This window comes from Tauraco erythrolophus, chromosome W, assembly GCF_009769465.1.
Source record: "Tauraco erythrolophus isolate bTauEry1 chromosome W, bTauEry1.pri, whole genome shotgun sequence".
In the NCBI taxonomy this organism is placed as follows: domain Eukaryota; kingdom Metazoa; phylum Chordata; class Aves; order Musophagiformes; family Musophagidae; genus Tauraco; species Tauraco erythrolophus.
Genome location: NC_141497.1, coordinates 18,614,185 through 18,626,467, shown reverse-complemented (window position 1 = coordinate 18,626,467; position 12,283 = coordinate 18,614,185). Strand labels below are relative to the sequence as shown.

Genomic DNA, 12,283 nt, shown 5'->3' with positions numbered 1-12,283 from the left:
TTCCAGCTGACCACTGTGACTCACAGCACCTGTCTTGATGAGGCACAGGTGCTTTCTATTCAGCCCATGTCACAGCCAGAAAACTTCCCCGACAGGTTTCTCTAAGTAATTTCCTTCTTATATTCCCCTCCCCCCAGGATTTAGCTACAAACTGTGTTCTCAGAAATGCGGTCCCAGCCACTGTATCCGGATCAACTCCAGAATACATTTGTAGGCTTTTTCTTAACCTCGAGGAACCGCTTCCCTTATGCCCTGTATGATTAGTGTTCTCAGATCCCTCATCGTCTGTCTCCCCTGGGGTTGTTGATGGTCCCGGTGGGGATCCACTTTTGGCCATTTCTGATCTCCCGGGAGTTCTGCTTGATTTTGTCTCTCCCAACCAAATAAGATCTCTAAAAAGGATTTGTATTTCCTCCCAGGTATAAGTATTGGGGCCTAGGAACTGATCGCGTTTTTCAGCTACTCTGAGGGGATCATCTAATAAGGTCCCCATTTCTTTCTTAAAATTTCTTACATCTGTGGTATTTAATGGGACTGCCACAAACCCGATGCCCCCCTGATTGCCTCCGAGGGGTACCTCCCATAAGGGATATAAAGAAGCTCTCTCAGATACGGCAGTCCTACTTCTTGTACATGCAGCCGGAGGTCGTTTTAATTTCGGTGCTGTTGGTGCTGTTGGTGCTGAAGGCAGGGGCAGCGGTGGTACTGGTGGAGGTATTACGGCCACCGGAGGGGGAGCCGCCCGGCGGAGGGGAATTGTTAAGATATGGAGGCGGTAAGTTATCCAGTGGCTCCCATTTATCATCTATTTCTTCTTTAAACTTCTTATTTGTTTTTAATGTATGTATTGATGTTGGAGGAGGACATAAAGTTCTGATCCGTAATTCTGCATACTCGCTTTCCTCCTGACTAAAAGGTTCTTTTTTGTTAACATATATATTTAAAGCCTGGCAGATCCAGTTTTCAAAAGATTCAAAAACAGGCCAAAAAACATGCGGTCTTATAGGCTCTTCTGGCCATTCTACCATACAATATTGAATTAATTTTAATTTACTTTTATCTTTTCTGGGGCCCCTTTCATTCCAATTTTTAATCATTATTCTTAATGGACTTTCTGCCGGTATATCTGGTAATTTGCTCCCTTCTTTCTGGTCCTGGGTCGCCGCCTTCGTTCGGGTCCGACCGAACGGTATCACTTCTTTTGACCTATCTCGGAATTTTACTTTGGCAATTCCCGCAGCCCTTGGTTGCTGGTAAGAGTGTCTGGCAGGGGGTTAATGATCTATCACCCATCCACGAGTCCTATAGGAATCGCTTCGGTCCTTCACCGGCCAAGTCCCTCGCGGGAGATTGGAACCGCGGTTAGAAGACCTCCGCACTCGCTTCGGAACTAGGTTCCATCTCAGTCACACTCTCTGGCACACACAAGCAACCGATTCCCACCCAACTGAACGATCAACGCCTTAAATACTTACGACGCCGTCGTCTTCTCATGACTCCATTGTCCGTCGTTCGGGATCGAACCGAACGGTGTACGCACGGCCTTGGCCGTCTCTGTTCGGGATCGAACCGAACAGTGTACACACACCACAATCACACACGGCGTCTCTCACAGCTCCGCTGTCTTCGTTCGGGATCGAACCGAACGGTCGCTCGGGTCCGCGCGCAGAGGATTACGGGCAAAACAAAACTACTGAAGCCGGCACGGGAGCTGAGCTCGTATAAAAATCAAATTCTTTGCTTGCTTCTATTCAGGATCAGGATGGCGTCAGTCCCGACCCAACCCGATCAGGAGCCACCAAAAATGTAAATGCTGGGGCGCCCCTCCTAGATTAGGTCAGACTTCAGGAACGAAGACCCTCCCGGACGAGCCCCCAGTTGTGATAAAGGAGTGAGTCCCAAACAGAACTCCAGTTAAAGTTTACAATTTATTAGGCGAATAAAAGCGAGCAAACAGCGCGGGGTGCGCCGGGAGTCTCCGCTCCACCAAGACGCACACCGTATAGTTCCTATTTCTGGTTTATATTTCTTTTACTAATACATATTCTTAATTATTTCCGAGAAAAGGTGGTCTTATTACAATGGGCTCAGAGAAGTCATCTCCATAGTCTCCACCCCTAACCCCCCCGAGTTGCGCGTGCGCAGTGTCTCCTGGTGGTCGTGAGTAGGGGTCTCAGGGATGAAGGCTGTATGTCTTCCTCGTGATGACTTTTTCACCTCCCCAGAAAACTAGCGCAGTCATCATGACTCTGCTCTGCGAAGTCATCAGGACTGTCCTTGTTCTCCATCTTGGCTCCTGCTTATCTTACACAAGGGTTATGCAACTTACAGATCTATGGCTTGAGCAAGCTAACTCAAAAGTGGTTAAGCGAGATTATGTTACTGATACTTAGAATTTTTGGTAATTAACGTTTGATCAATAGTTTTAATTATAAACTAGTTAGTAGTTGATTTTAATAATATAGAATTATAAGAAATCTTTTAATGAAAAGTGTGCTCGTATAGTAAACACATGCTGCTATGAAACTGCTGCTATGGAACTCTTGTATAGTCCTGTACCAGGACCAAAGGGATCGGTCAGAATCATCTAGTAAGAACATGTAGTAACATGTAGTACAAAGCACAAGTTGATTTGTAATTTGATTTATGATACCTATATAGAACTAGAGGAATGCATGTAGCTATCAAGGTCTAGATTAATGAAGATGGGGAAAGCCAACCATAACGGTTTCGTAATGGTCTATGGGTACCTGCCAGAAACCGTGAACTTAAGCAAAAGGTAATTCCGGCAGGGGGAGATCGCGACCACCGACTCACAGACCACCTACCTATATTGCACCCCAGACTCATTTCTCGATGATTCTAACTTTGATTGCGCAGAATCAGAAATGGGAGGAGAATATGCTAATGATTTTCGGGAATTTGTATGTTTATGTATGATTTCCTAATGGATTTGCATATGTCAGCTCTATATAAGAAGTTTGATTTCGGTGCAAGGGGCGCACGCTAGGAGGAGATATCCCCCGTGCACCCGGCGCCGCAATAAAGAAGTGTCTGCTTATCTACATCCCATTGGTGTTGATAAGTTTCTTATTCCGAATTTTCAGTAACAATTGGAGATTAAGCGCATACAGGCCCCTGGGCCCCTCTTGTCTAACACCTTGCAACTGGCAGCAAAGCAAAAATGTTAGGTGGCTTTTGCAAGAAGCGAGAACTATATCCATACCATTCTGCTTCCTCTAGGGCTGCGGTTATACAAGAACAAACAGAATGGTTAAAGGTTACCTATACAGAGAAGGTCATATTTCACTGTGCAGCCCTAGCACTGTTTTATATTGACACGTATCAGGTGAACACATTTCACAATTGGGGCTCGTGGTTAGCAGCATCATGAGGCATTTCGCAGGTTTACGTTTTTGCATTTCACAGAGATCTTAAACTAAGACAATCACTTATCTTGAATAGGTACACCCTACTCCTTGCCACCTATTTGCACATCCATCCATTGTCCCATATTGACACGAATCAAATGAATACTTTTTACAGTAAATATTGGTTGTGAGCATGCCGTGGCAAGTGACCATGAGGTGAGGACTCGGTGCTGCTGTGACATCCCCACATACAGTCAGTATTACGAGAGGACATGTGCAGAACATAAAGCCATGTGAGCTGCTGAATTTGTTTCATAAAGCTCAACAGAAAACCTTATTTTCCTGGCTACCTGGCACTCTGGCCTCAAAATTTGGGTTACAAGGCAAAACCATATGCCAGTCTAAGTAAAACTATAGCCAGGTACTTAATGGCTCAGTGTCACGTTAAGAGGTCAAAGACCGGTCTATCAGCGCCCCAAGTCAGAGTGTGGGACTCAACACCAATAGACAAGGAGATAACTTTGGCTAGTATACTGGTTTCTCCAAATGCCATGAGACCCTTGAGCCCGACTCCCCCTGCCCTCCCTTGGCAGCCACAGTTAGTCGGAGGGTGTTCGCCCACCTATAGGTCAACAGCAGTAGTACTATGGCCCAAACTCCTAATAAAGAGACACGTCTCCGGAAACATGTATATATATTTTATTCGTGACAGGATATAGATTCGTAGATAGCCGGTGATAGTGACTGACTACAAAAACAACTTTGATTAAAATACTGCAGTGATAATATAAAACTATTACTGATCAGTGATAACACTAAATAGCTGCAAGATGTTAGTAAGTAAATGCACAGAACACAGAGCTCTTACCCAATAGGCGTCCCTATGGGGGGGAGAAGAGAGGTCCAGCCCGTCGACTGATCCCGGACGTTTCGATGGAGGGGCTTCTCCCTAACATCCCCTTTGTCTTTTGCCATTTTATACCTTTTTCATTTCTTTTAGGTGGAGCTCGAGTGACTCTAGTCATACATAACTTGATTAGGATTGGTGTAAATTTCTCTCGTGAGGGGTGGTCACAGCTCGGAGGCAGGTGGAGGTGTGATTCAGTAGCTAAAGGACACGATTTCACCATCACTGCTGAGGCAGCCGTTGTGATTCATCTTTATCTTCACCAGGCGCCCCTTATCCCTGATAACAGGGATGAGCCGTGATACCTCCGTACCACTCTACTCCCCATTTCAAGGGTATTACGTAGGCCTTGTTTGTTCCTGGGAGCAGCAGCTGTGTCTCATCTCAGAGCTGCTCTGATATTACAGTTTATGTTGAGATGTAGCTGAATTTTGAGGGACAATGTTCTCCCATTCCCTTCCAATTTCAGTTATTTTCCCACACTCAGTAATCCAATTTGTTTGGTTACCTGCTTATGTTTCTGGGAATAAAATTTCCCATAGCTTGTCCTGTTGAACAAAATCAGCACTCCACATCCAAGTGGCATGGTTAGACACTTAAGTGGAAGAGGGTGACCCAGAATTCTGCTCTTGCCATATGTGACCTGCTTTTGGTGTCTCTTCTTGCATTCTTAGTTGCACGTGAGCCCAACTGTGGTACAGGTGCCAGGAGATGCTTCTCTGGAGATGCCACACTAGACTGGGACTGTCTTGATGGGTTGAGCAGTGCCAAGGGAAGGGTCTGTGCTCCACAGCACAGAAAGCAGTGTGCTAGTCCTCCTTTCAGAGGGGAGTGGTTTTGGTACTTAATCAGTCCAGATTCAGCCCTCTTTCCTACTGACTGGCTTTTCTGACTGCTGTGAAGGGCAGGACAGCACAGAGAAGTTAATATCCAGTGCTGGGATCTCTGAATACTTCCCACAACTGACTCAGCTCTGAGAGTCTTGCCCCACAGCTGGCTGCTGACCTCAGAGGCACTGGAAGGTAATGTTTGCTGTCATCACCCATCAATATTTGGTTCATCGAGTTGCACTGATTTATTAAACAGACACAGATGGTATTCAGACTTGGAAAATGCTTGTGGTGGCAAGAAATGTAGTATTAGGAACACAGGTAGATGGACCAGTTTAACTCTTGCACAAGAAAGGCAAAAAACTCTTTGGATCCTGTCATGGGTTAGGCCGATCCGGCAACTAAACCCCACGCAGCTCTCCCACTCCAGTAAAATGGAGAGGAGAAAAATATAATAAAAGAGCTGAGGGTCGAGACAGGAACAGAGCAGCACCCACCAACCATGGTCCCAGGCAAAAGAGGCTGTTTTCTTAAAGCAAAACTATTTATTAACAGCTACCTACAAAGAGAAAAGCAAACAAAAATGGTTACTTGAGAGGATAACAAGAAAACAAGGCCAGATCTTAAAATCAACACCACCCCCCCCTCCCTTTGCCTCTTCTTCCCGGCTCTACCTCCTCCCCCCAGCGGCACAGGGGGCAGGGAATGGGGGAGTGCAGGTCAGTTCATCCCGTGCTGTTACTGCTGCTTCTCTTAAAGGAGAAGGAGCCCTTACACCATTGTCCCTTGCTCCAGTGGATCCCCTACTCACGGTGAAAGCGTGAATCCTACCCGCTGGGGGGCAAATCCTTACCCCATCGGATTGCCCCAAGTGCGGGCTTTACCAGTCCTGGGCTTTTAAGGAGTTGTTGCCACTTGCTCTGGCGTGGGCCATCACACAGACTTTAAATGCGCTCCGGCATGGGTTGTCATACCGACCTTAAATGCGTCTCTGTACAGACTCAGACCAGCTGAGACAATAGTCTCAGGCTCTCAGGCATCTCTGTTGTGGGTTAGGCCGACCCCCCCCCCCACACACACACACACACAGCCGGTCACTCACCCTCCCCCAGCCCCAGGGATGAGGGAGAGAATTAAAGGAGAAACGGGAAACCCGTGGGTTGAGATAAGAACAATTTAATACAGATGATTTAATACACAGTGTAGATGCTCACCACCCCCTCGTATGCGAAGCCCGTCTCGTCCCGAAGCTGCAATCCTGGATGAATGCGAGGCCCCGAAATAGAGAGGGGCAGAGAGAGAGAGAGAGAGAGTACTCCGAGAGTGGGAGTACTGGGAGAGAGAGGGGAAAAAAAAGGCAATAGAGCAACAGCGCAGCAAGCGCAAAGGAGCAAAAGCAGCGAAAGAGCCAAAGCGCAAAAGCCCTTCTGTCCGGCTGCCCCTCACTTTTATACTGGGCATGACGCTGCATGATATGGAATACTAATTGGCCAGTTTGGCCTCAGTCTTAAGTTCCACACAAATCACAAGGGGAATCATGGCCCCCTTGTCCCAGCTATGCTCCCCCCTTATCCCGCCGTGCCTCTGCACTCCGGCACACTGAAAAGTCCTTGGAGTCTCACGTCCAACCACAAACATCAGCTTGCTATCAGCATTCTTCTCAGAGCGAGCCTCTGAGTGAAACCAAAACACGGAGCTCTTCTAGCTGCTAAAAAGAAGAGCTGACTCTGTCCCAGCCAAAACTAGGACAATCTCCTTTAACGAAACACCTCCCCATCGGCGGGGGTCATCCCACGGACTCTAGATACGTACCGTGCTCAGGCTCTGGCATCTCTTCTCGACGTGGATCCTCCACAGGCTGCGAGTGGGTCTCTGCTTGCTCCACCGAGGACTGGTTGCAAAGGGGCTGCTTGCAAGGAGGACTCAGCCGCAGCACACGTTGTCCCGTTCCATCTTCACTGACCTCTTATCTGTGTGGCCGTTTCTCTCAGATCTCAGTCCTTTCTGGGTGAACTCGGCCCGGTGGGCGCCCCGGCAGCGGGGCTCTCCCCGAGTTCCCCAAGCGGCTCCGTTGGGGCCATCCTCGACGGGCGGGGTACCGGGCGGGGTACCGGCCCGGCGCCGGGAGCGGGGGCCGTGCCCCCCTCCCGTCTCCTTGCCCCCGGGCACAGGCACACACCTTTCCGGTTCCTTTGCCCGACGTAAATAGGGCAATTCGCAGAGGCGCCGATTGGCTCAAGCCCCGAGGGGGACGGGAGTCCGGTGTGATGGGCAGCTTCTGCCACCCGGACCTCCCCCCCACTTCAAACCATGACAGATCCCAATTGAGCAAGTATTTAACAATTTTTTTTTTTTTCCTGCACAGAAAGAGTAATTAAAAATCTTTGCACTGGCAAATGTAAAACAGGTCTTTTCACCTTAGCAAATGTTTTTAGCCTGCATCTGACCTAGCAAGACAGCAATGATATCTTGAGTTCTAGCTTTTCAAATCTATTTTACCCTGTTGAACAGCAGTTGTTTGATAGTGCTGCTTGAATTAGTACTTGATAAATGCCTTTCGGCTTGTTTTCTGAGCATTACCAGCCCAGGTAAGGCCTGGTGTTTAGATTTTTCTTGTTCAGTTATTGTTTTGCTCATAAGAAATTGTGTAGAGTTATACTGTGGGTCCACATGGGTACTGATATATAAAATGAACTATTTAGTGGACTTAATGGAAATTATTTCTTCCAGATTTTCACTATAATGGTTGCTTGTTGATCTCTCTTCGTTCTGTTTCATAACTAAAATATTTTGCTTTTTTCCAGGCTCACATTAAATTTCCTATTGACTATCCATATTCACCACCTACCTTCAGATTCCTGACCAAAATGTGGCACCCCAACATTTATGAGGTAAGATGTTTTTTAAACTAGTAATTTTTTTTCTCAGGCATATGAGAAGATTTTCTATGTCCTTAAACTTCTGGAAGTATTGAAGGTACTAGATGTCTCTACCCATAACTAAAGTGGTTAGCTGTTTATGTTTAAATGTCAGCTTCATGGTTGCAGAGTTAGATCTAAATGTTGTAGGAAATGCTGTTCCTGTAGGCAGGGATGGAGCCTTTCTCATACCTGCAAGTGCAGCAGGCAGCCCCAGCCGAAGCACTGTGCCATGAGCATTGGCAATTTTAGGGGATTCTTGGATCAGGGCTGGTGTGTGGGGTCTTGCCCTACAGTGATACTTAGGCAACTAGTTGTTGTTTGTACACCTTTCAAGTACATTTTTAATTGGAGTATATCCTACAAAATTGTGTGATGAGACAAGAAATAGTGGGAAACAGTCTTCTGCAGCAGTCAGCCTATGATGAAGGGGTTTGGACTTGGGGTTCTTTGACTGCAGAAAGAACTGGAGCTGGAGTCTAGCTTCAGGAGGAGTCATGCACAGCCTGATCACCCTAGGACCAGAGTGAACAGATACCTTTGGGCTTGATGTCCACTAGCCAATTTGAAGTGGCCCTTAGTTCAGTGCATGTATGGATCACGTTCAGAGCGTAACACTGGGCTATCAAGTCCATGATTGGATCATGGTACAACTACATAGCAGGTCCAGAAGGGGAATGATTTCATATAAATGCTTTTTAGAAAGTAGTGTTCCCTAACTTGAAAGCATTGTCTTCATAATGCTGAGTACAGGCTGCTTAGAGAGAGATTTAAGGTAAAGTTGTCATGGACCAAAGTACTGGGGGAAGTGTTGCAATGAGATGTCTGGTGCATCTCAGCATGGCGTGGTGCTCTGCTGATGGACTAGCTCAGAGGCTGGTGGTGGCTCAGCTGTATTAATATGGCAGTGCTCATGTCGCTGTATGTCGCTGTTGAGATGGACACGACATACACAAGTCCAAGTAGTATTCATCAGTGCGTGTGTGTGTGTGTATTGCAGGTTTCAGCACTTTTATACTAATTCTAGCAGTGCACGTGACATAAGCAATTAGGTGGTTGGTTAACTACAGCTGTTCACGCGCCTTAGCCTAATACATGATTGGTGATCACGTGCTCTATATAATCCAAGCCAAATTCATTCCATCATGCAATTAGTGCAAAAACACAGTCCAGTTTCTTATCTTACAGTTCCTCCTTATCTTACGGTTCCCTGGCTCTCCCAGCACCTGCAAGTTGTTTCCATTTCTTCTGTTCAGGGAGTTTCTAGATCTGCAGGGGTACACAGCAATCTCTCCAAGGTCAGTTTCTTCATCTTCTGTCCTGGGATCCATGGACCCGCCGTAGTTTCCCACATGCTCAGGCTAACTGCTGTTGCTGGGACATCGCGTATGTTGCCCTGTATCTTGCGTGAATTGACTATGTTGTGTTTCTTGCTGGGCTTTCATCTATCAAATGACCTTTAAGGTTTATCCTGGAGCTTGGTTGAGTTGAGCTGTTGTGTTAGAGCTCATGGGAGCAGCAGCTTGAGACAGAATTTAATAGTGCTGTTGCAAAGACTGTGAGAAAGAAGCATTTTATTTCATACAATTGGTTCAAAATTACCAAACCTCATAGAGCTATATTTGAAAGTTGAAAGCCTGTTTTGGCTCAAAACTTGACTTAAGCTTTTAGTGGAGGCTAGTAAAATCCCTGCTAAACTTTTGGATATCCTAGCCAAGTGTCAGCCTGCTAGGACTACTGGTTGAATAGTTTATGAGGAGCTAAAAGCCTTTCAAAAATGTTCCTGTTGGTGCAGCTGTCACCTTATCGCAGGTCTTCCTATGAGAGGTTCTGCAGGCTTCCTTCTGCAGGTCCACTTCAAAAAAGGAATGTCACTTCTCTTCCTTGCTGCCAACAAACAATGGCTTCAGTTGATGCCTTGGGCTTGGAAGGCCCTTTTCTAACAAATTGCTGCTGCTAAATACCCAGCCTGAATGAGCGTGCTTCAAATGTCATGGTGAAAACAGCACTGATGGCTTAGAAACAAATGGCCAAAAGCCTCTCCAAACTTCAGTGCAAAACAGGATTGTACTCGGTTTTAATTACTGGATGCTCAGGAGGATTGACCTAAGCCAAGGGACATTTTGAAATCAGTTATCTGACAGTCTTCTGACTTGAGTTTTGGACTTAGCACCGAATCTTGCATGTAGCCAAGGATGATGTTTCTCTATTTCGGTTACATGGGAGTTTGATCTATAAATAAAGACAACTTTGAGACCTGCAGATTACTGCAGATGTTGATTCTGAATCCAGAAATTCTCATGCAGGAGGTGAGTGGGAAATGATTAACAAAATGGTATGTACAAAATGAGTCTTGGAAAGGACCTCTCCCAGTCCTGGTGGGAAAGATGAAAAACTGGCTCTAGAAACAACTGAAGGTAGGAAGAGAAACTAACCCAAAACTTGATGGGTGTATTTTGAGGTTACTTTTCAAATACTCCAGCTCTCAGCTTTGTATCTTGTGTTCATAGCAGTGTTTCTTGGAACTGAGGGAATCTGAAGCAGCTTGCAGGCTGTTTTGGAAACAGCATTTAAGCAATGAAGATGAGGCACTGAGTTAACTCCAAATGAAACTGAGAATAAATCAGCAAAGGGCTTGAGGTTTGAGGGTTTGTCAGGAGGAAGGGGGAAAAAAAAATCTTTCAGTGTAAGGAAGATGAAAGAAAGTAGCAGTTGACAGAATCTGCTGGTGGGACCAGATGGAGAGGTTGGGGCTGATGTTCCAGTTCTAAGCAACAAGGCTGGAGTACCTTGTGCGTTTTCCTCATCTCCAGTTTACTTGAGTCATCTAGTTGAATTTTTGTAAAACTGCTTTCAAGACTTGGTTTTTATTTTTATGACATAAGTTCTCAGTTCTAATAGAAGTACAGGCTATTTCCCATTGGCAGATGAATACTTCATCCTCCTTGTTTATATCTTTCAAAAATGTACGTAGAGAAAAACTCTCCCACTGACTACAGTGATCCCTAAAATCTTGTGCTGATCTCATCAGGCCCCATGACACCTTCACCCTTCCAGACTCTGTAATGCAGAGCTGCCCTGCTTGAATTTCCAAATGTGTAACGTTGATTGTTGCAAGAGGAAAACCCATGTTCTTGCTTCCCTCTATATTTTTATATTGACAAATACCTATTTGTCCACATACTGCTTACCTGATCACACGAGGAACTTCCCCTGAGTACAGCAATGGCTTCTCCCAGGAGATGGTTAAAGGAGAAACTGGGTAAACACATGGAAATTATGAATGAGACCAGAATAGGCTGTGAACATAATCTAACATTAGTAAGGTTAACTTTGACCTTAAAATGATCATAGAATCACAGAATCATAGAATGATTTAAGTTGAAAAGGACCTTCAAGATCATCTAGTTCCAACCCCCCTGCCATGAGCAGGGACACCTGCCACTATTCCAGGTTGCTCAGAGCCTCATCCAACCTGGCCATGAACGCTTCCAGGGATGGGGCAGCCACAACTTCTCTGGGCAACCTGGTCCAGTGCCTCATCACTCTCAGAGTAAAAAACTTCTTCCTTATATCTAATCTAAATCTGCCCTCTTTCAGTTTAAATCCATTGCCCCTTGTCCTGTCAGTACACACCCTTGTCCAAAGACCCTCTCCAGCTTTCTTGTAGCCCCTTTAGGTACTGGAAGGCTGCAATAAGATCACCCTGGAGCCTTCTCTTCTCCAGGCTGAACAGCCCCAACTCTCTCAGCCTGTCTCCATAGCAGAGGTGCTCCAGTCCTCGGATCATCTTCGTGGCCTCCTCCGGACTCGCTGCAGCAGCTCCATGTCCTTCTTGTGTTGGAGACTCCAGAGCTGAACACAGTATTCCGGGGGGGGGGGTCTCACGAGAGCAAAGTAGAGGGGCAGAATCACCTCCCTCAACTTGCTGCCCACGCTGCTTTGGATGCAGCCCAGGACACAGTTGTCTTTCTGGGCTGCCAGTGCACATTGCTGGCTCATGGTGAGCTTTTCCTCAACCAGCACCCCCAAAGTCCTTCTCCTCAGTGTCGCTGTCGTGCCAAGGACAGAGAGAAGAATGACACACAATTCAGGTCCAGGAGAAAATGCCAAAATGCCAATTCTTTAATTAATTACAAATCCGTATATATATATATATAACATGGTTCACAAGGATAGACAAGGCAAATGGTCGCTTGACCATCCACCTCCCAGAGTGATTGGCTAAATGCTACAACACCCATTTCAAAACAACTT

The 12,283-nt window shown here is 46.2% G+C and overlaps 1 protein-coding gene across 1 annotated transcript in view; it reads left to right on the top strand.

Annotated features, from left to right (window-relative positions):
- Positions 1–12,283, top strand: part of LOC147526254 (ubiquitin-conjugating enzyme E2 R2) — a 105,337-nt gene that overhangs the window by 67,858 nt on the left and 25,196 nt on the right. The window contains exon 2 of the mRNA XM_086630263.1: positions 7,913–7,999. Coding sequence (XP_086486389.1) covers positions 7,913–7,999 — 87 coding nt within the window. The remainder of the gene's footprint in view (positions 1–7,912; positions 8,000–12,283) is intronic.